The sequence below is a fragment of the Carcharhinus amblyrhynchos genome, chromosome 10, assembly GCF_965287045.1.
Source record: "Carcharhinus amblyrhynchos chromosome 10, sCarAmb.v2.hapA, whole genome shotgun sequence".
Taxonomy (NCBI): domain Eukaryota; kingdom Metazoa; phylum Chordata; class Chondrichthyes; order Carcharhiniformes; family Carcharhinidae; genus Carcharhinus; species Carcharhinus amblyrhynchos.
In genome coordinates, this window is record NC_137333.1 from 62,517,784 (window position 1) to 62,540,415 (window position 22,632).

General features: G+C 39.2%; 1 protein-coding gene across 5 annotated transcripts in view; it reads right to left on the minus strand.

Moving 5' to 3' along the window:
- Positions 1-14,560: 14,560 nt before the first annotated feature.
- Positions 14,561-22,632, minus strand: part of tgfbrap1 (transforming growth factor, beta receptor associated protein 1) — a 51,692-nt gene continuing 43,620 nt past the window's right edge. For all 5 annotated transcript variants that reach the window (XM_080197165.1, XM_080197169.1, XM_080197168.1 and 2 more), the window contains exons 9-12: positions 22,239-22,385; positions 20,708-20,867; positions 19,114-19,547; positions 14,561-15,459 (exon numbers count right to left, since the gene is read on the minus strand). In XM_080197165.1, coding sequence (XP_080053291.1) covers positions 15,271-15,459; positions 19,114-19,547; positions 20,708-20,867; positions 22,239-22,385 — 930 coding nt within the window. In that variant the 3' untranslated portion in view covers positions 14,561-15,270. The remainder of the gene's footprint in view (positions 15,460-19,113; positions 19,548-20,707; positions 20,868-22,238; positions 22,386-22,632) is intronic.

A 22,632-nucleotide genomic window follows, 5' to 3' on the forward strand; every position in this document is an offset into this window, starting at 1 on the left:
GCAACACCTTATACTTGTCTGCCTTGCAACACCCTTACTCCAAGCACTGGCACCTGTTTGACTACATCATTATCCAAATGAGAGACCAAGTGCATATCACATGCACCATGACTGGAGGCAACGACTGCTGGACAGACCACCATCTAATCCACTCTGTGATCAGCATCGATGTAGCCCCAAAGTAGCAACAGCAGCAATGCTGCAGGAAAAACAGTGCCAAAATTGCTTAGGAACATTTCTCTACAATGGAAAGAGTACAAAAGTGCAAGATATTATTGTTGTTGCCCTGATCGATTTTAATTTGTATTTTGTTGGTCCTGCACGTTTTAATTTTATCCAAATGTTGGATGGATTAGTAGCCTAACACAAATGTAAAAGCATCTTCAGAAAGGACCTGTTAATTCCCATAAAACATTGTCTGCTGTTGATTATAATTAATAAATATGGTACAATAATTTTAGGGCAATTCGAAGTGTTGTACAGAAAAAGTAAAGGTATCTTGCACATTACAACCCAACCATTTAACAGCCCATCTTGCTGGCAACATGACATTAATTTCTTCCTATGTAGATTTATAGTCAGGCCACAAAAGCAACTTTAATTTGCAACATTGTGAAATGGCTATTCCAGATATGATTCTTAGATTTTTTAAAGCAGTGATACACTAATGGGTTGGTTCTGTTAATAGAGGTATAAACCTGCAAAGCAGCATCAGGTTTTCATGGGACCACAATTTGGGCATCCAACACCATCAATGTGGCCATGAAGCTGCCACTTTACGTAGCCATATTAGTACCAGCAACAATCTACACCAGCAAGACATCGAAGAAAGCAGCAAAGATGTCACCCAAGTTGGCCATCTTTCACCTCACAACCCAAGAAAGAAACTGGGCATCACATGGAAAGACAGCCAATGAGGAAGTGTAATAGAGGACTGATTAAAAGGTGCCTTGTGTGATTATGACCGAGAACTGACTGACGCTGGCAGGACAGGGATTTTAGCTCCTGGACATCCACCCCCCCCCCCCCCCCCCACACACACACACACACACACACACACACACACCCGCCCCCAGCATGACAGTAGAGTGGAGAGAGCAGCAGGTAGAAGAAGACAGGGCTGTCCTAAGATGACATGCTATAGTAGTACATTTACGGAGGATCTTAAAGACTGGGTCATTACCTGCACTGTAGCCAAAGGGATTGTGATGAACCTAGGCCAGGCAGAATCTTGCTGCTCATTGTCCTGAATGGGACTGCAGGAACCAAATCCAAGCCTAAGGTAGCTTGTTAATGGATCAACAATCATCCAACGGCAGTTTGAAAACTTGAATTCAGTTACAAAAATATTCTGATGAAAAATTTTAGCAGCAGTAAGACTGATTGTAAAGCTGTTGGATTGTTTCATTCATATCTAGAATGAAAAAAAGTGAAAACATTAAAGTATTATTTTGTAAATGTGTAGCTGCTCAATGCTTATAAGATGATGATTTAAGAGCAATTTTTTTACATCATAATATTTGAGTAAATAGTGTAATTACTATTAAACATGTTTTACAAACTGTATTATAATATACACCATTAGCAATGCTAAATGGTTCTGCGTGTAAACAATTTACAATGTTGTGTTTAGGGCCACTGGAGTTTTCAATCTCTGAAGGTACCTCTCCTTCCATCCTGAAATATTGCTGTGGTTACATTTAGTAAACAAGGGGGTTGCGTTTTTATCTTCACCATCTGGGCAGTAATCTGGCAGGGAAGATTGCTGGCTTATAATAGATGAATGATTTTCATTCCATTGAAATTGAGCTCGTTCTATAACATCCAGGCAATCTGCCACACCAAATTATAATCGCAATAATTTTCTCCAATGGTTTTCAGAAAGCTTTAGAAGATTTTCAGTTTGGCAAATTAAAAACTTAGGTACTGAACAGAAAATCAATGGTTTAAAAGATGCACCAAGAGAGTCTTTCAGTATTTTAGTCTTACTTCATACAATCAGTATTTTCCTTTAATTATCCATGGGAATTGGTATTTTAGGTTTATCAGCTAACTTTCAGAGGAGCAGAGGGTTTCAAGGAGCAGTTGTGAGGCCTCTTTGCTTTTAATCAGGTCTCTTACAAACACAAGAAACACAAATGTTCTAGTAGTGTGTAGGTTAAGACAAGGTGAAAACAGCATTCTATATACATTTTTGGTCCTAATTTCATTCTAACAATACAGTTGAGCTAAATTTACTTGCAAAATAATTATGAGTTTAACGCTATTTGCTGTTATTAATATCCAAATCAGAGAGAATTGTGGTAAGATAAGAGATACCTCACAAATTGCAAACTACAGCGTGTTGCTGGACATCTTGAGTTGCTTGGCTATCAATTTCTAAAACAGCAGCTAACAACTTCCCCATGTGTTTCAAGAAATTTTCTACATTTACACATTAATTACCAATTAAACTTGCCACAGTACATTAGGGTGCAAGTACCCTTTTGATGGTGAAACATATGTTAATCCAATGCCACTCAACTTCTCCAGCCCAGAAAAGGAATCTGTGAACTTGCAGAGTTTCATCCAACGAATAATAAGTAGTTCATCTAGATTTTAATCTTTTCTTACTTTTCCTTTTAATTTGTTTCTTGTAGTCCAATGCTTAAATCCCACTTCATTTCTTTGTGCCTTTTTTGACTTAATTCATCCTATTCCCTTCTCAGTCTCATTGCTTGAGCAGATATACACTGTTGGTCCTCACATTCACCTGTCCATCTGGTCACACTGCTATCATCTCACATATCCAACCATTTGAGCTGCAAAGATTTTTTGAGCTGCAAAGATTTTTTGAGCTGAAGGATGAAACAAAAACTGTTACCAGGTCATACTGAGAGATGCCCTGTTTCAGAAGATTCTGGGCTAATACATAACAAACGACTGCATGGTTGGCTGTGCTGATCTATGCATGATCGAAATTCGTCTGTCTGAAGTATTGTAACAATGGTACACAACACTACCTTAATTTTGAATTGTGCTTTTTGTTATTATGAATTTCCCTCCCATATTACTCACTTTTTACCTTAACTATTTGCCTCCTGTGTAGAAAAACCATTGGGAAATCAGAAATGATTAACGACAAGAAAGTGCATTTGCAAGGCTCAGCGGTAATTTTGCAAAATTTTCAAGGGTAATTATAGAGTCATAGAGGTTTACAGCATGAAACAGGCCCTGCAGCCCAATTTATCCATGCCGTCACTTTTTTGAACCCCTAAGCTAGTCCCAATTGCCCACATTTGGCCCATATCCCTCTGTACCCATCTTACCAATGTATCTGTCTAAACACCTTTTAAATGACAAAATTGTACCTGCCTCTACCACCACCTCTGGCAGCTTGTTCTAGACACTCACCATCCTCTGTGAAAAAATTGTCCTTCTGGATCCTTTTGTATCTCTCCCCTCTCATCTATGCCCTCTAGTTTTAGATTCCCCAATCTTTGGGAAAAGATATTGACTAGTTGATCTATGCCCCAAATTATAACGGCAAGGTTATGATATAATGTTATCGTAGTGCTTTGCATCACCTCCAGAAAGTTGATAGTGAAGACTCCCATGGCACACTGGCCTGCCAATCTTCCCCCTATAATAACTTAAATTCGTACTTTTAGTGTACAAAATAATTTTGAGGAACTTCACAGATGCAAGATAAATATTGGTACAGAATCAAAAATTGGAGAAGCTCGGACAGCTTTTGCAAAGATATAAGGTCTACTGGTAGAAATACAAGTTATTGCTGACAATGAGTTGGTAAAGCAGCCCTGTTACTTTGCCTCCCATCCTGTTGGGCTGAATTGCACATTACAGGAGACTGGGAATGATTGAGGACCAGAAACTCAACCCATCATCAATTGAGAAATGCAAAGGGTTGGTGGCTAAGAGTGAGAGCAGTGTTTCAGGGAAAAAGAAGTGGCAGCAAAGGGAATTGAAATGAATGCCCTTGGACCTGAGCACACAAAATGAAACCATGCCCTTAGAGAACAAGAGTGGGGGTCTAGGAGCAGAGTGACATCTCAGGCAATTGATACGGCAGCCCATTGGCAGACAAGCAGATGCTGTAGTCAAGGAACCATCAGGACAGAACAGATGCAGCCACGGGTAATTTAATGATTTCTGGTTTGGTTTTAATTTGGAAATATTTATCAACAGAAGGAAGTCATTTTGGTCTCTCACCGGAGCCCACTGGAAATGGAATAACATGGAAAATATATAAACGTAACAGGATATTTTCATTCTAGTGGGAATGTTTTTCAATGCAGTTCACCATTCAAAGCTATACAAGAGAACAGAATTTGCACTGAAGTTACTTGTGCCATGTAATTTTTCAAATGGAATACTTTCATGTTGAAATAGGCAGTGCTTTACAGATTTTAGTCACACTGCAACTCTACTTTTTATGTCATAGTCATAGAGGTTTACAGCATGGAAACAAGCCCTTCGGCCCAACTTGTCCATGCCACCCTTTTTTTTTAAAAAGATCCCCTAAATTAATCCCAATTGCCCACATTTGGCCCATATCCTTCTATACCGTACATACTCACGTAATTATGAAAATGCTTTCTAAAAGATAAAATTGTATCCATCTCTACTACTACCACCTCTGGCAGCTTGTTCCAGACACTCATCACCCTCTGTACGAAAAAATTGCCCCTCTGAAACTTCTGCATCTCTCCCCTCTCAATTTAAATCTATGCCCTCTAGTTTTACACTCCCAAACTTTGAGAAAAGATATTGACTCTCTACTTGTCTATGCCCCTCATTATTTTATAGACCTCTATAAGGTCACCCCTCAGCCTCCTACACTCCAGAGAAGAAAGTCCCAGTCTATTCAGCCTCTCCTTATAACTCAATCCATCAAATCCCGGTAGCATCCTAGTAAATCTTTTCTGCACTCTTTCTAATAATAAGGTGACCAGAATTGCACACAGTATTCCAAGTGTGGCCTTACCAATGTCTTGTGCAACTTCAAAAAGACGTCCCAACTCTTCTATTCAATGTTCTGACCGATGAAACCAAGCCTGCCGAATGCCTTCTTCACCACTCTGTCCACCTGTGACTCCACCTTCAAGAAGCTATGAACATGTACTCCTAGATCTCCTTGTTCTGAAACTCTCCCCAACGCCCTATTAACTGAGTAAATCCTGCCAATCACTGCCAATCAGCTCATGGTCATCTGGGACAATGGTGACTTTACTATTACATGCCACATTTGTCTTCGTTCTAATTTTAAGTCTTAAAAAGGCGGATAAGTGACAATGTCCCCATAATTCTGTATTTAAATAAGGAAATGCAAAATGAATCTAGTGCATAGGATGATCATTATATAATTCAAAATTAGGACAGCATGAATCACTAAAACAAAAGGGCCGAACCGAGCATGATCTATAAATAATTGGTGTAAAGTTATATTTCTAATATGTTCTGCCAAATGTGTGCAACGTGAAAGGTAAAATCGTAGAACCTGCTTTAGAACCCCAACATAACTCATGAGCAGAGCTGGCCCTAATTACATGGCCAGTAAGATAATTTTGCCAGAATACTTAGCAGATTCTGAAAAATGGCAGATGTGATTTATGTCCTATGTCACCCTGCCAACATTTTGCTGACAATTCTGTCGCTCGGCAACTTTGTTTAACGCTGAGTTTCAATTGGCAAACAATTATAACGTTGAGTAAAATAAGTATAAATTCGAATTGTGGACAGGGATTTTCTATGCCAGCATGCCTCTGGGAAAATTAATCAATTTGCCACCAATTTCAGCCAGGCTTTCAGTCCAGATTGAATTGATGCTGCATTTTGCACCTCAGATGAGAGCTGCCAAAATTGCGGCAAGTGACAGACATCTCTGGAGTCAATGACAGTCTGGTTTGGTGTCTCAAGGCGATTGTCTTCAAGTTAGCCAGCAAGAAAATATCTAATTATTCTATCCATTTTTAAAGTTCTTTCACAGGATGTGGCTATACTAGCAAGGTCGATGTTTATTACACATTTCCAATGTGTAATTGTATGAAGGTGCTCGTGAGCTGTTTGTCTGTGTGAAGAAAGTTACTATGGAGGGAGTTCCAGAACTTTGACCCAGAGCTAATGAAAGAGCAGCATTATGTTTCCAAGCCATGATTATATGTTGCTTGGAAGAGATCTTGATGATGATAGTGTTTCCATGCAACAGCTGCGCTTGTCTTTCTGGGTGGTAGACACCTGAATTTGGAAGATACTGATGAGGAAACCTTGGTGAGTTGCTGCAGTACATTTTATAGGTAGTATACACTGTATACCAGTGATGGAGAGATGCCCAACAGGCTATGTCCCAACTGTTGACAAGTTTCTTGAGCATTATTGGAACTGCATTCATCCATGCAAGTGGAGAGCATTTCATCTCACTCGACTTGCTCCTTATAGACGGTGGAAAGGCACTGGGGAGGTGAGCCATGTGTGGCTACAAGCATCTGTTCCCCACTGAGTTGTTCATCAACATTCATGACTGCATGTGGCAAGGCTGTAGAATCTTGAACTGATCCTTTGATTGTGAGATTGTTTAGTTCTGTCCATAACATTGTGCTTCAGCTTATGTTCTGGCATGGCAAGTGCTGCTCTTGACGTGATCTTCTACGCTACTCATTGAGCCAAAAGGTTGGTATTCTTAGTGGTAATAGCAGAATGAGGAATATGCCTGTCCATGTGGTTACAAATTGTGGTTGAATACAGTTGATAGCCCACAGCAACTCAAGAATGCCCAGTTTTGCACTGCTAAATCTGCTCTAAATCTATCCTGCTCAGCACGACGATGGTGTCACACAACACAATAGCAACAGATTTTTGTTCAGATAGGATTTCACCTCTTTTTGATTTATTGTCACATGTATTAGCATACAATGAAAAGTATTGTTTCTTGCAAGCGACACAAAGCATACTTTTCAGAGGAGGACAGTGAATGCTGAATGTACTTTTACAGTCAGAGCTAGGGCATAGAGAAAAATCAATTTAATGTGAGGTATGCCCACTCAGAAGTCTGATGGCAGCAGGGAAAAAGCTGTTCTCAAGTCCGTTGGTACATGTCCTCAGATTTTTGTATGTTTTTTCTTACAGATGAAGGTGAAAGAGAGAATGTCTGGATTGCAATGGGGTCCTTAATTATGCTGGCTGCTTTTCTGAGGCAATGGGAAGTGTAGACAGAGTGAGTGAGTGATGGGAGGCTAGTTTGAGTGATTGACTGGGCTTCATTCGTGACCTTAGTAGCTCTTGCAGTCTTGGACAAAGCAGGAGTCATACCCAAGCTGTGATACAACCAGAAAGAATGTTTTCTATGGTGCATCTGTAAAAGTTGGGAGTCGTAACAGACACGCCAAACTTCCTTAGTCTTCTGAGAAAGTAGAGGCGTTGGTGGATTTTCTTAACTATAGTCTCAGCATGGGGGGACTAAGACAGGTTGGTGATCTGGACACCTAAAACCTTCAAGCTCTCGATCATTTCTATTTCGTCACCATTGATGTAGACAGGAGCATGTCCACTGCTTCTGAAGTTGATGACCATCTCCTTTGTTTTGTTAACACTGAGGGAAAGATTATCATCGTTGTATCAATTCACCAGATTCCCTCTTTCCTGTACTCCATCTCATTATTGTTTGAGATCCGTCCCACTACAGTGGTGTCATCAGCAAACTTGAAGAGGAATTTGGCCAGTCATCAGTGTATCAGTAGGATGTTAAGTGGCTGAGGACACAGCCTTCTACAAGGACAGTACAGTAGTCACTATCAATACTGTCATGACAGATGGCATTTGTGATAGGTAGATTGGTGAAGACAAAGTCAAGAAATTTTTTCATGTTAGTATATATAAAGGTTCATCAAATCAGAGTGCACGTTGTTCTGGGACTCATGGGGAAACCATAAATCAAACAACTAAATTTTTGCAATGACCCCTCCAGATGAAGTGATTACCAACAAGATTCTACTTTTCATAGCATTTACTTTAATGCACATCAGGATCAATATCAATTACACATGAATAGGCAAACAATACTTCAAACAAAATGGTACATTTCACTTTGAATAATCAATATAACAAGGATACAGCTTACATAGCCACAGGACATTTGCATCACTGCCCATGGAAATGTGGCATTATGTACCCACATAGTTCCACAATCTGCTGTTCTTTATTCATGCAGGAAAGATTGTGTTCTAATTGACAATAGTGTTCACCAAGTTTCTCGGGTATTATCAGCAAGGCACACTTGTATCAATCGTCTCTCCCTTGAATCATGACAGTCCTGGTGATGTGCCTTTCTAGAGTTTATATTCGATTGATCAACTAGTTACATTCCAGTCCACTGTTTGGCCACTCCTTGAAAGCATCCAGTCCTCCAACTTCTGTTTGTAGTTCTCGCAGTCAAATGGACAAAGCCTGAGAAATTAGGCCCAACATAAAAGTGGACTTTTTAAAATTAATGCAGCTAAAAACTGCTTCTGAGGTTACCACAGGTCAAAAGCCAACAGAGACACATGCCAGAACTGTCTCGCACATCGAACAGGGTGCTTCACCTTAATAGGGAAGTCATCAGAACCCGAAATCAAAACCCAGACCTTTTACATATTGAATAGAGAGGCTCAAACTTCACAATGGAAGAGTCGTTAATGGGCTGAAACCCATCAGGGAGTACTCAGACATGATGATTGTGTATTCCCTAGATTCAGCCAGACTCCCTGCTGCTAAAGAGTATGTACAACTAGGATGACCTGGCCTAACCTCATTGGGTGCTGTGACCTCCCCTCCCCCCACCCTGTCACCCCATTGGCCAAAAACCGAGCATTTTAAAGGGAGGAGAATAACAAAAACAGCCATATTCAAGACAAACTCCAGGAAAGACTCTGCCAAACCTATTGTGCCCTGGGATGATGCCAGGGGTTGTGCAAGATCCATCTTCATACGAAGAGGATGCTGAGCTCAGTGAATTGAATCCAAAACCCAATCAATTTCACCAGACTGGGTAATATCCATTTCTCAGGTAATTTAGCCTAATTTGAAGAAAGTTAACAGTCTGTGTAAGAATTGTTTCTTTAATCCAGGAGTGTTTTTAATAAATCTAAACTTGAACCACAGTTCTTTGTCTGAATCAAAGTAAAGGCATTTGAGATAAATGTAATAAACTGGTTGAAGTGTTTGTATAAAATATTTCACCATCAACTCTCCTTTTTGTCTTTACACCTCCCAGTCTTAACTTTCTTCCTGTTGGTACTACTTTTAGGTCAAATGGACCAGTATTTATTACCCAAGAAAGTTACAAATTGATCTCGATATTTGATGCAATTCTTAAAAGCCTTTTCAGTCATTCTGAAAAACAATTAATTCCATACCCATTGTAATTACTAATTTTCCTTACTGTGGTGCTTCCAGATCAAAGATCATCATGACATCAACTTTGAACTCAAAATGATAGGATGATTTGCACTTGTTATATTTGCACCGCTACCATCACTTGTAACCCAAAGGAGTTTTCATCATGTCTGATGAAATTCAGGTCATCAAACTGCAAGTTTGAAAGCCAATATTCTAACTCAATTTCCACCCAACATCACACTTGGATGTGCCGTTACCTAAATTTAACCTAAATGTTACTGGGGATCTCATTACAGCAATATTAAGTGAAATTACTTGGGGAAAAATGGATTACTTTGTTGGAATAAAGAAAAAAAACTGCTACAACATATAGAATTAAATCAGCGATGTTGAGCTTGTGGTCTAAATAAGTAAATGCACAATTGACAATGCATGGGATAGCTCAAATTCTGCAGCATTGAAATGGAAATTAACAATAGCAAACTATGGTTTGACCTCAGGAAGAACAGTATCAGTTTGAATTGTTGAGTGTATGATCCATGTCAGATCATTAAAATATGGGGTACACTGTAAAAGTTGGAATTGATAGTTGATGCAGTTAATAATTTTGAAACCAAATTTGTTTATTGAGTTGCGATTGGAACAAGACATTTCAGTTTATATTTAATCTCTCACTATGCATCTCCTTCAATACAGTACTGGGGCATATCTGGCTGGATTTGAGCAGAATACAGGTCACAGCAAGTATACCGATATTGCACAAATCAAAAGGGGGGATCAATTCTGGATTATGGATGGAAGTTTTGGTCCTGGAAATTGGGCTAAGACTGAAGCTTAAGGAAACTAGGTTTTTCAAGACAAGCTCAAGTAACTACTTTCCTTGAGAAAGGTACTAGGATGATCTAAGGATTAAAACACTAAAAGCTAAAGTAAGGAACTAACATGGACAATAAACAATACAATACAAGATTCATAAGATTCAAACAACATTGGAGATGAAGAATAAGCATGGCAAATTGTTATTATTTTGTCAGAAGAAAACCTAATGCCCTTTAAAATATAGGACAACTTGATGGAGATAGTAATATTGATGGGGGGTGTCAAGTGGTAGGATTGTGTAGAAAAGTTCCAATTAATTCTGGTTAATAATAACAACTTGACATGGACCCCAAATATAGCTAACATGATGGGCTGAAGGTTTTCTCACTTCAGTTTATGCACGTAACTCAGTTCATTTCCAGTTTGCCGCAGAAATTCAATTAAATAATTTCTAACACAATCACATCTCAAGTGAAATGTCTGTATGTGGTACCTAACCACCTTTAAATTTAGTATGTATGACAGGAATGCTACAAAAATACAACATTTGCATTGCGCAGAGAGACCAAAATACTGAATGAATTCAGAAAATTATGGAAACTGAGATGTGGAACTTTTAAAAGATCAAAGTGCGAGGATGTGCTTGAAGGTTAACATGAAGAATTAATGAAAGCCATCAAGTGGATTTTTATAAAATTATTATTTAATTACCATACAAAAAGCTGCCAAATGTCCAATTGCAATTTTCTCCACAGGTACAGGGATGTTGGTATGGGTGGTAGGTGCAAGTTTCCCTTTAATATTAAGTTCTAGGTGGCCACCACATTCCAGAGCAGCTCCACAGACTTGCACACATTGAGGAGTAGGGGTATATGGTTCCCTACAGGTCAAAACTCACTGGAAGTTTGATTGGCATATACACAGTACCATACACTCCAAAAGGGCAAGTTTCTGTAGTGATGACCATTGCTTACTGTGCTGCAGTATCCATTGAGGCATTCTTCAAGGAACTACTCATGCGATGCCTGACTGGACCAAATGGCTTGCCTTGCAATCTCCAGTATTTGGGACTGCAATGGCCTGTTTTGTTGCAATGACATACAACAGCGGAGCAGGCTCAAAGGGCTGAACTGCCTACTCTTGCTCCGAATTCTTGTGAGGACACATTGGCCTCCATTTAATCTCCTTTTGGGCTTTTGGGGGGCGGCAGGGGGGGGGGGGGCAGAGGTGGTGCTTCTCAAACCCTCTTTAGTGGTCTTTTTTGGGTGAGGGTCCTTTCCTGAGTGGATTGCTTTGCTTATCTTTACAATGCTCAGGGGCATGGTTTGGAAGGTGTCAGCCTGAGTTTCCAGGCTGCTGGGTAAGGTCATAGCCGTCTGCTATGATTGCTGAGGATTCTTTGCTCCCTGAGGTGTATTCACAGGTTGGAGGAGGCTTGGCAATGTCTTAATTCCTCCAGTGCAAAGCCTCATGGGTGAATGGGATTCTTTGATATCTTATCCATTAATTGAACGCAATTCATTTCAGCCATTCAAATGTAATGTCGGCCTGTGATGGAATTGCCAGCAGTATGGCTTTGGGATTAACTCTTAGGTGTTCCTAAATAATGAGCAGAGTAAGACTGCCATCTTCAGTGGGTAGAATGAAGTAGACCTCTTGGGTTCTCCCACACAGCTGCCCTCGAATTAAAAATATTCAGATTTCCAAGGGCCATTTTAGATATCCTGCTAGCTTCTCAAAGGTGGTAAACTTTGTCACTCCAAATTTGGGAAGGAACCTCGTATACGTCAAGGCCTGGTGATTTTCACTCGAGTTGCTAAATCAGCTTCAATTGACAAACCTTTGGATTTCTGTTTACAATATTGCCTCTAATTAAATTAGTAGCAATCTTAAATAGTAGTTCCTTTAAACAGTAAAGAACACAGGCAGCTGAGGACAAAAGGCAGGCCAGAAATAGGCAATACCAACAGATCAGACAACTCGTCCTTGTCAGCAGTGTGGTCTACAATCAAGCCCCTTGGCCACATTAGAATGCACAACAGATGATGCTCTGCAGGCAAATAACCATTTTCAATAATGAAGGGAAAGCACTAACGACAAAACAAGGTGGTCAAAATTAGTCAAATTCAGACAACATCAATTGGTACATTCTTTGACATGGGAAAAGTCAGTTTGTTGCAAATAAACTGAATTATCTTTATGATAAGGAGATTTAAACTTGGTAACCTCAGTACAACAGTTTTAAATATGGAAGGTAAGTTTCTTTTCATAGGTTAACCAAGAAATGATACATTAATGGTGTTCGAACAGAGTTGCTACTTGTTAGGAGTGCAATGATATTTCAACAGTATTTACACCAAGAAGTTTGAAAAGGAAAATTGAATTCAGACAATGAGGAGAAAAGTTAGGAGAGATGACTTGAAAGAATGATTAAACTTGGAGAAATCAAGTTTACATTGCCAAGTTTACGGCAATTTTTAGAGGAAAACAGGACTCAATTTAAGTTCACTTTTCTGACCATTTTTAAAATAGAAAATATATGCAAGAAATTGCAAAGTAAGCTTATGCTTCATTATAGTTCAAACTATAATGAAAAGGGTTAAAAGGTCAGAACATACAATGGCCAGAATTCTCCGGCCACTCATACCAACGGGATTCTCTGGTCCTGCCAACAGCACAGCCCCACCCAAGGATTTGACAGCGGCAGGATCAGAGAATCCCACCACTAGCAAACAAAGCGCCACCTCTCACAGGTGAGAAACATGTGGCTGAGAGGCCGGAGGATCTTGCCCAATATGTTTGAACCAATGACTCAAAAAATTATTGATCAAATAGATGCACTGCAAGCAATCATAATTCACATCATATATTGTAGAATTTAATTTTGAAGCACCAGTCAGACTTACTGTTTCTTGATGATACGGTGATCTCTGTAAAACCAATATCATCGAAAACTCTGCTGCCTGTGTCCGAACCTACACCGAACCTGCTTCACCTGTGCACACATTAACTTTGGTTCACTAATGTGTTAAACTTTAAAATTCTCATGCAATTCTATTTTTCCAATGAAAGAATTTATTAAAATTGTCATCTGTACATTTATACAATTAAGTATGTCACCAAATATTTACAGTGCAAAGTTTAATAGAAGCAGAGCAGTCAGATACAACAACTAAAGTAAAAATTACTTCACCGCATTAGGCAATTTGCAATGGTTAAAATGTTTCCACCTAGATGTCACCAGGTTTAAGTGAGCATACGGAGGAAACAAAGTTTAGATCATCATCCAATATATAGTTTACTGCTACCAGCACTAATGCACACAGACTACAAAACCACAGAAACAGTAAGTGCACATCTGTGATTCAATAGTGAACATGCACTTTGGTTCAGTTTTTCTCATTTGATTGCATTGTTTAAAACTTCTGATTTTTTTAAACTTGGTTGTTTTGCTATTTGAAGCAAAAGTTACGTTTTCCTTTTAAAATCTAGTACAATTCACAAATTGTAAAAATATGCACAGTTTAGTAGAAAAACCTTTGCTTACTTTAGGATATACCTTTCAAAGGATGATGCAACAGAATTGGAAGTTATCATCGATTTAAATCCATACCAAACAAAATGTCATTGGAGATAGGGACATTAATAAAGATTTGATTGCAAAAAAAACAGAAAAGGAAGAAACACTGTAAAGACTGTAAAGGATGTGCAAATTTTGATCTAGTCAGTAAGCAATATGTTCAAAACACACATCTGTTACTGCAAACATTTAAAAAGTATCTAAAGTAAGAGTCTTTTATCCAATACTTAATAAATCCTTCAACATAGGTTAATACAGAACACCCGAAAAAGATACATTTGACCAGGCTAGAGACTCAATAAACAAGATTTATAAATTAAATGTTTACTTACTACGGAAATAATCATTACAAGATGGAAGATTAAACAAAACTCAGCCAGATGCAAGAATTATGTTAATAAATTAATGGCATATAATTGATAAATATTTAGCTGTAGATTAAACAAATAGCTATTGACAGGTCCAAAAGGGGTTATTCTCATTTTTACAGAATTGGATAATCAAACATTGTTTCATGAAATAATATTCCAGATCATTTAGATTGACTAACATTCTTGAGTAGCCAAAAGCTATCTTTTTGAACAGAATAGGATTGTGTGAATTAAAACCTAATCCACCAGCTTCTCATCCTGTCTTCCCCATTGTTTCCCTTCTAAAAATCTGTGGAAATTGCATTAGGACGTTCACAAACTGGATATATTGGAGATCAGACAATCATTATTCTCAAGGTTTTTTTTCAGTTTCTCTTCTGTCCCCTCTCCGTGCAACCCCCCCCCCCTACAAACAAATCCACCATTGTTTTTCAACTGCCTGCAATCTATTATCACTGGGAAAGTCAGATTAAAAGATGGATAGGAAGGGAAGTGTAATTCATTACATAAAACAGCTGGTCAAGACTAAATTACAATAGGACATTATACCATTAGCTGTAATGAACTCTCAGCTCTCCCACTATATACATACTGGCTTAAGTGTGACATGTACATCCACGGTTCACCCTCATCAGTTATTCTATGACAGAACTATTGGACAGTAAGAAGTCTATTACTGATGTTCAAATAAGTCCTTTCAGGAGCAGCAGGGATAGCCTACACATATCCAATGGAAGGCCAAAATTCAAGGGATAAAGTATGATTCTTGCACACTCATACAACAAAATTCCCAAACCATCAAGAAGTACAGAACCAAAGTCTAAATCACATACTGTGAAGTTAAACATGGCCAGATTATCAGAAGATCAGTGTGTTTTCTGCATGTTGCACATTACAACTAATAGCATCACCTTTAGTATTAGGGAATTTGGGAAGTTCAGGTAATGCTCGACTGCATTTTCTTTGTAGGTCAGTGCAGTTACATATAATGTAGGTTGCTGGAAATTTCCAGTAGATGCAGACTCTTTCTTCTTCCTCGATTAGCAGCATGTTCCTCTTCCTTACCATGATCTTCAACAAAGGTAATTTTTGAACTGGCCAACCCATTCAGTTCTGGCCAATATTTCATGACTGATTTCTAGCACTGGCAAAGTTCTGACCAGTGGCAGGCGAACTGTGGAGTTTTGTAGCACACTGGATGTGAGCAAGACCACCCTCTGGGTATCGCACAAAGACTGGCTCAGTGAAAAAGCCCCGGCATACTTGGCAGACCTTTTTATCTGAAAGTTTAATAATGTTTCCTCTTGATTTTACCTGAAAAGTGAGGAGTGGAAAGCAAAAACAAAGAGGGGACTCTGTTTCAGTTCATTGCAGTTTAAGATCCGAAAACTTGAACTAGAAAAGTAATAAACAATATGATACAGACTATCACAAGGCAAGTCGTGTGCAAAAAAAAAGAAAAATCTTTTATACTATAAAAAAAGTTATTTTTGTTTGTCATGCCCTTGATTTTGACAAATTAGTTTTTAGGTTTTGGCATTTGGACATTTTGATTTAACCCTCACACAAAGAGCTGCCACACTCACTGCTCGGTCTGTATCTGAAGCTTTACTATCCTACGGCAGACAGGATAAGAATAAAATATACTTTGTGCAACATTGTGGTGCAGCAAGAGGTAATGGTATGATAGACAACTCCAAAAGCTAGTGGTTTGTGCTACCAAATAAATCTGTTGGACTTCACGCTGGTGTTGAGACTTCTTACTATGATAGACGTCATGGTTTTGCTCCTAGTGAAACTTTATCATGAGTTCACAGACAGATATTTCTGAAAGCCAAATGTATAACCCATACAGAGTTAAAACCAAGATGAGGCCTCTCATATTGCTGCCAGAACAGACAAGACAATAGTCAGTTGTTGGTCAACCCTCGAATAGGATACTTGTACAAAGCTGCTGTGCTGCTTCTTTAACTTAATAAAACCAGCTTCATCTGAAAAGAGATAGTATTGCATTCTCAGTAGACTTTGATCAATTATATCCAAGCTGTAAGAAAAACCAATAAATGTACTGCTCTGTGCAATTACAGGTAACAGCTATCGAGGTAGAGGTTGAGGAGAATGATGAAACAGCTGAAGTAACAGAGTATGTCATTTATGATTCTGACCAGCGCAGTCTCTGTGACAGAAACCATGATCTCAAAAGGAACGGTGGAAACGTGGATGAGGAAACGTCATTTTTCAGATTTTTCTTATTCAAAACCATAACCAACTTGTGTATTCAATCACTTCTTCCTATTCTATGATCACGTAACAGAGTTAGGGGCATTTTATTTTTCACTGGAGCTTTACACCACCACAAATACCTCCAATTTGTGAATACAGAGTGCCTTTCTAAACCAAGCCAAATAGAATGAATTGATACCAAATAAGCAGAGTAAAATTAGAAGGAATTTTTTTTAATTCTTACATGTGGGCATTGCTGGCTGCCCATCTCTAATTGTCTCAGTTCTTGGACTGAGTGGCTGGCTAGGCCCATTTCAGAGTCAACCACATTGCTGTGGGTCTGGAGTCACATCAGGTAAGGATGGCACATTTCCTTCCCTAAAGGACGTTAGTGAACCAGATGGGCTTTTACGACAATTGGCAATGGTTTCATGAATCATTGCTTGACTCCACTCCCCAACTTCACCACCTACTGCTCATCATTTGCAACCATTTTAAAGCTTGTCGAGAGATAGATTATTGGCAAATATGACATTTAGGACAAGCTTAAATCGGGTGAAGCTGGGTATCAGTTGTTAAATGATATGGGAGAAAGCCAGAGTTACTACAAACTGGTTTGTAACTCTGAAGAGTCATATGGACTTGAAATGTTAAGTCTATCTCTCTCTCTGCAGATGCTGCCAGACCTGCTAAGTTTTTCCAGCACTGTTTTCAGATCCCCAACATCTGCAGCATTTTTCTTTTATTATACAGGAGTTTATTGTTACTGTGGAATACAAAGTTCCCCCAGCCTAAAGCAAATGTGGGAGATAGGATTAAAGAACGTTAAAACTTGTTTAGTTTATCTAGTACAACCTCAAGTTCAACAACAATTTGCATTTATATAGCATCTTTAATTAGGAACGGGTTCCATGGTTTTTCAGAAAAATAATGAGAACAAACTGACATAGCTGAGGAGAAGGTATTAAGATAGGCCACTAAAAGCTTGGTCAAAGAGATTTTTTTTTTAAAAGACTAGGGTTGTGTAGAGATATTGGAAGGGAATTGTAGAAATTCATGCCAAGATGTCTGAAGCCACAGTCTTCAATAACGAGGCAAAGCTAGTGAGGAATAAATAGGAAATGGAAATTGAGGAATGAAAGCCATTGGAGCACATTAGAAAGAGGACATCTTAGGCAATGAAGGGATTTAAACACTTGGTTGAAAATTTTAAATTGGAGGTATTGTAGGGACCACAAACCAATGAAGGTCAGTGTGTACAGGAATGACAGGTGAGAGAATTGGCACAGATAAGTCTGGGGTAAGTTCACGTTTATGGAAAGTTGTCATTTATTAGAAGGAAATGAAATATGAAATTAGTGAAGTTTTGCTACAGTTGTGCAGGGCATTGGTGAGGCCATATCTAAAGTAATGTCTACATTTTCTGTCTCCTTATTTAAGAAAAGGCATAACTGCATTAATAGCAGCTTAGGGAAGGTTCACGCGACTAATTCCTGGGATGAGGGGGTTACTTTAGGAGGAAAGATTGGACTAGTTGGCCTGTAGCCATTGGAGTTTAGAAGAATGAGAGATGGTCTTATTAAAACAAAAGATCCTGATAGGATTTGACAGATTGGAAGTTGAGAGGATATTTCCCTTACGGAACAGATTGGAACCAGAGGACAGAGTTTAAAAATAAGGGGTCTCCCATTTAAGATGGAGATGAAGTGAAATATTTTCCTCGCAGAGGGATGCAAAGCTCTTCCCCAAACACGGTGGAGGCAAGATCATTGAATATTTTTAAGGCAGAGGTAGACAGATTCTTGACTAACAAAGCAAAGAACATATGGTCTAAGCAGCATCAAGATTGCAATAAGGTCACCATGATCTTACTGAACAGCTAAGCAGGTTCGTAGGGCCAAAAAGTCTACTCCTGTATATTGGTAAAGGAGACAGAAAGGTTGAGAAGGATGAGAAGGTTCAGAGCACCAGGTCACTGGTGGTATCATTTGGGCCTATTAAAGCTGTGGTAGGGACAACAATTGCATTTAAAATAGGAACAGAGGCAATCACAGATTAAAAGAACTTGACAGAAAATGCTGGCCAAGATGGGACGATAGATTGCAAGAAGGATTGAGGGTGTTCATCTTTAAGGGCATAACAAAGTAACATGCTCAAAAAAATAAAGCGTAGGAAGAATAGGAGGATGAGGCTAAGGTGAGGTTTGATGAAAAGGACCATGGCAGTGCTTTAGGTGTGAGAGACAGAGGGCAGAATTTAATAAGCTTTCATCAATGCAATCATGCATGAATAGTATCAACACAATCACCAATTTTAAAAGATGTCGAATGACAAAGACAAGTGACAAAGGGCGATGCAGAGGGGATAATAAGCAATTGACTGGCAGGGTCCAAGGCATCAGTGATGCAAGGGAGCAACAAAGCAAGGGGGAATTTGGCAAGATTATCCCAATTTCTTTTGGAACAATATAGAAGCATATCAACAAACAAAGCATTACAAATATGTTGGTTCCGGAATTATACTAAAGCACCATTGAACAGTATAACCAAGATAAAGACGACTATACAGTATATTAGGTAGATATTGCATCTGATTAAGTTATTACCTTAATATAGAAATTAAAATTTAGAATAATTTTATACATAGCATTTGACATTTTAATTATTTTTAAATTAACTTATTAAATGAAAGATTGAAAAAAAAGTAATTTAAGTGCAAGGTTTGCTTTTACTGAAAGCTACCCACCTTTGCATATTTATAACTTAAGTTTTCGGATCTTGCCAAGCCAGATGAAAGTTCTGCTGTGCATTTGGAATGAAAGCTCCCTCTCATTGCCTTAGTTAGGAATGGTGAAAGCAGTTGTATTGACCAATTTTCAGGGACCTGCTGTAAAACGCGAATTGCATCAAATTCAACAGCACGGTTATTTAAGAGGTCCACACCAGCCATTGCTAATGCATCACTAGCAACACTGGGGTGCAGGTAAAGTGCTAATAACATGTGAAAGAGCCTCTGCCGACATGAAGGATCCTTTCCATTAGAATTCCACAAACAGTAAGACTCAGCTGCTTGGAAATCTTTTAACTTGTGAACCAGGATTTCGAGAGCTTTCTCGTGCTCTTCCAGCTTTCCGTGTAATATTGCACATTCCATGTAGAGATCAGTGTCTTTAATTTTACCTGCAAAGAGAGGAAGGGAGAATACATATTAGTTAATAAGTAAAATGCTGCTGCTATCATTTTAGATGACGGTTGAAGTTAATTACTTTTCAAAACCAACTAAGGATACTTTTTCATGATGCAGTCAGTTATAAAAATATAAACAGTGGGGCACACAACAAGCAAGGTATAGACTTCCTGAAAGGAAATGCTCTACCGCTGTCAGCAGCATCATAAAAATCCAATAGATGGGGCCAGTGTGCACAGCTTTTTCTTATTCAGGAATTTCCTGATCCACATTCAAGGGAAACTTTGATGTCATAGAACCCCTACAATGCATAAGAGGCCATTCGGCCCATTGAGGCTTAATTAACTCTCCAAAAACAACATCCCACCCTTATCCACATAATCCGTACATTTACCATACCTACCCTAGACATCTTTGGATGCTAGGGGCAACTTAGCATGGCCAATCCACCTAACTTGCACAGCTGTGGACCGTGGGAGGAAACCCATGCAGAAACAGGAGGAATAACTCCTCAGTCACCCAAAACTGTAATTGAATCCTGGTCCCTGGCACTAAGCAGTGCTAACCACTGCACCACCTGTCAGTCAGAGCTACTTGTTGGCCTTCCAGCAGTTGGCATCAGGATAGTTGAGGAGGAACTTCTTCACTCAAAAGGTGGTGAATCTCTGGAATTCTCTGCCCGTTGAAGTGGTGGAGGCTACCTCGCTAAATATATTTAAGTCACGGGTAGATAGGTTTTTGACAGACAAGGGAATTAAGGGTTATGGGGAGAAAGCAGGAAGTGGAACTGATCCACTTCAGATCAGCCATGATCTTATTGAATGGCGGGGCAGGCTCGAGGGGCTAGATGGCCTACTCCTGCTCCTATTTCTTATGTAGGAAAGCTCACGACTGAAGGGATAAATGATAATGGTGGAAACCCTTGGGTTTGAGAATGACTCTTGCCAAGATAGTTAGATAAATTCAGCACTGAATTTGGAAGAAATAAGATGGAAACATTGAAAATACTTAGCCATTTTCTCCTTTTATGCAGTGAAAGTATAGGTTATAGAAAGATTTCTTTCAAGCCACTAAGGCAAGTTTCAATATTACAAATTTAATTTTGTATCACTTTGAAGTGTTGAACTAACAGGAATATGCTGGCAGGATTTACCTAGCAAAAGATGAACTCTATAGAGATTAGATTGTTGAAGCAGATTCTTGAGACTGTGACGTGCTGAAATGAGTTCTTCTGACATGCTCCCTGCCCGAGAGTGTAATCCTAGAACTTTGTCCAGGTACAATACAGCCAAATGAGTGTGGTACTTTTCCTTCTGCAGATGCAAAAAAATCATAATTCACACTATGATTAAAACAGGCAATAAAAATGAACAGAAAGTTTATGCACTACTTGGGAGCTATCAAATAGCCAAAAAGACCACAATTGTCTTCTATAGCTCCATACATCTCTATATGCTTATCACATCAGATTTGGACAACTAGAACTATGGCCAGAGCAAAATACATAGCAATCAAGGATAGGCTGTAGAATACAAAGAGGCAACTCTGGAAATATGGCAGGAGTTGGGCAAAGTAGATAGATGACCACCAAAACAGAAAATGCTGACAAAATTCAGCTTCAAAGGCGGCATACTGACTTGAAATGTTAATTCTATTTTCTCTCTCCACAGGTGCTGCCTGACCTGCTGAGCTTTCCCAGCCTTTTCTGTTTTTGTTTCAGATCCAGCATCCGCAGTATTTTGCTTTTAGTTTAGGTAAATGATTAAATGGATTCAGTTTAATAAATTTGTTCCAGAACACACTTTCAAAAGGGACACAGATCCAAACTAGTGAAGGGAATATTTCAGATTGATGTCAGAAATTTCATCACACCAGTGACTAACAAATGGTATAGACACTGAAATGAAAGCAATCCATTGAATTGTTTAACAGTTGGATGCTGTGGTGGGCTGGAGGGGAGAGAAGGATATGAGACTAATGACCTTTCTGGGCGCATGTATTAAGCAGGGTCAACAGCTTTTCTCTTCTGAAAATCAATCTTGTGGTCAACTATGCCAAAAATCAATTTCCAGCCGTAACTTTCTAAATTAAGGAATATATTCCATTACAAGTGACAGCTGTTCACCTGCTGTAAATGGATAACAAAACAATTCAGCTTTCCATTAATGCTGAGTGCCTGCATAGTTTAAATATTCCAGCAGAAACTAAGGCCCACATGTTGCTTGGGGGGGTGGGGGGGGAAGGGGAAAATGGTTCGCACCACACATCCAGCAGATGCAAAGTCAGCGTGTACCTTGCTCCATGCCTGCCTGGGCCCACAGTGCTACTGGGTGGGCTAAATAGGTAACGTGTGGGACTTCTGCCCCTCCCTCTGTGGAAGTCTTGCCCTCAGGAGTTTTTGGCCAATTGCACTGGCTGACAGCTCCAGCAGTCCTGGCAACCCCAAAAGCACATCAGTGGGCTTATTTCGGAGGTGGGTGAGAAGGTGATACGGTTGGCACCTGTGCTATTTTACATGCCTTCCCCACCACCATGAGAAATACATTCTGCACATCAAATCCAGCCCCAAGTTGTCAGTTGGATTTTCTCACATATAGAATATCATATTTCACATTTATGAACCATAAATATTGGACAGGACTTTGATTTTCAAGCTCCATATTCATACAGGTTTGACGGTTTACCTGAATATTTCTTTCAAATACTAAGTGTTCCAAATATACAACAACAGCTTTCTTGTACTTATGAAGATAGTTGACAACGTCATCTGGATTCATATGGCTTGTCTGGTTTTCATCCAAAGGTCGCCTTGTGAAAATTTGTACACCAACCTATACCACAACAAAATGATAACTGTGTCACTGTGTGGACTCAAATTTACTGCAACACCCCTCCAGACCCCCCCACTCCCCAACCCTCTGCTGACAGGATTCTTCTAATTTATCACAGGACCTAAGCTTTGGGAATTTTTTAATTCAGTCTCCTAAATCTAAGCCTACAATTGCTTGACAGATGATGTGTTTACAGGGAATAAAAAGCCCTCTTTCTTTCCTCCCCTATCCCAGTATGCTAGCCGAC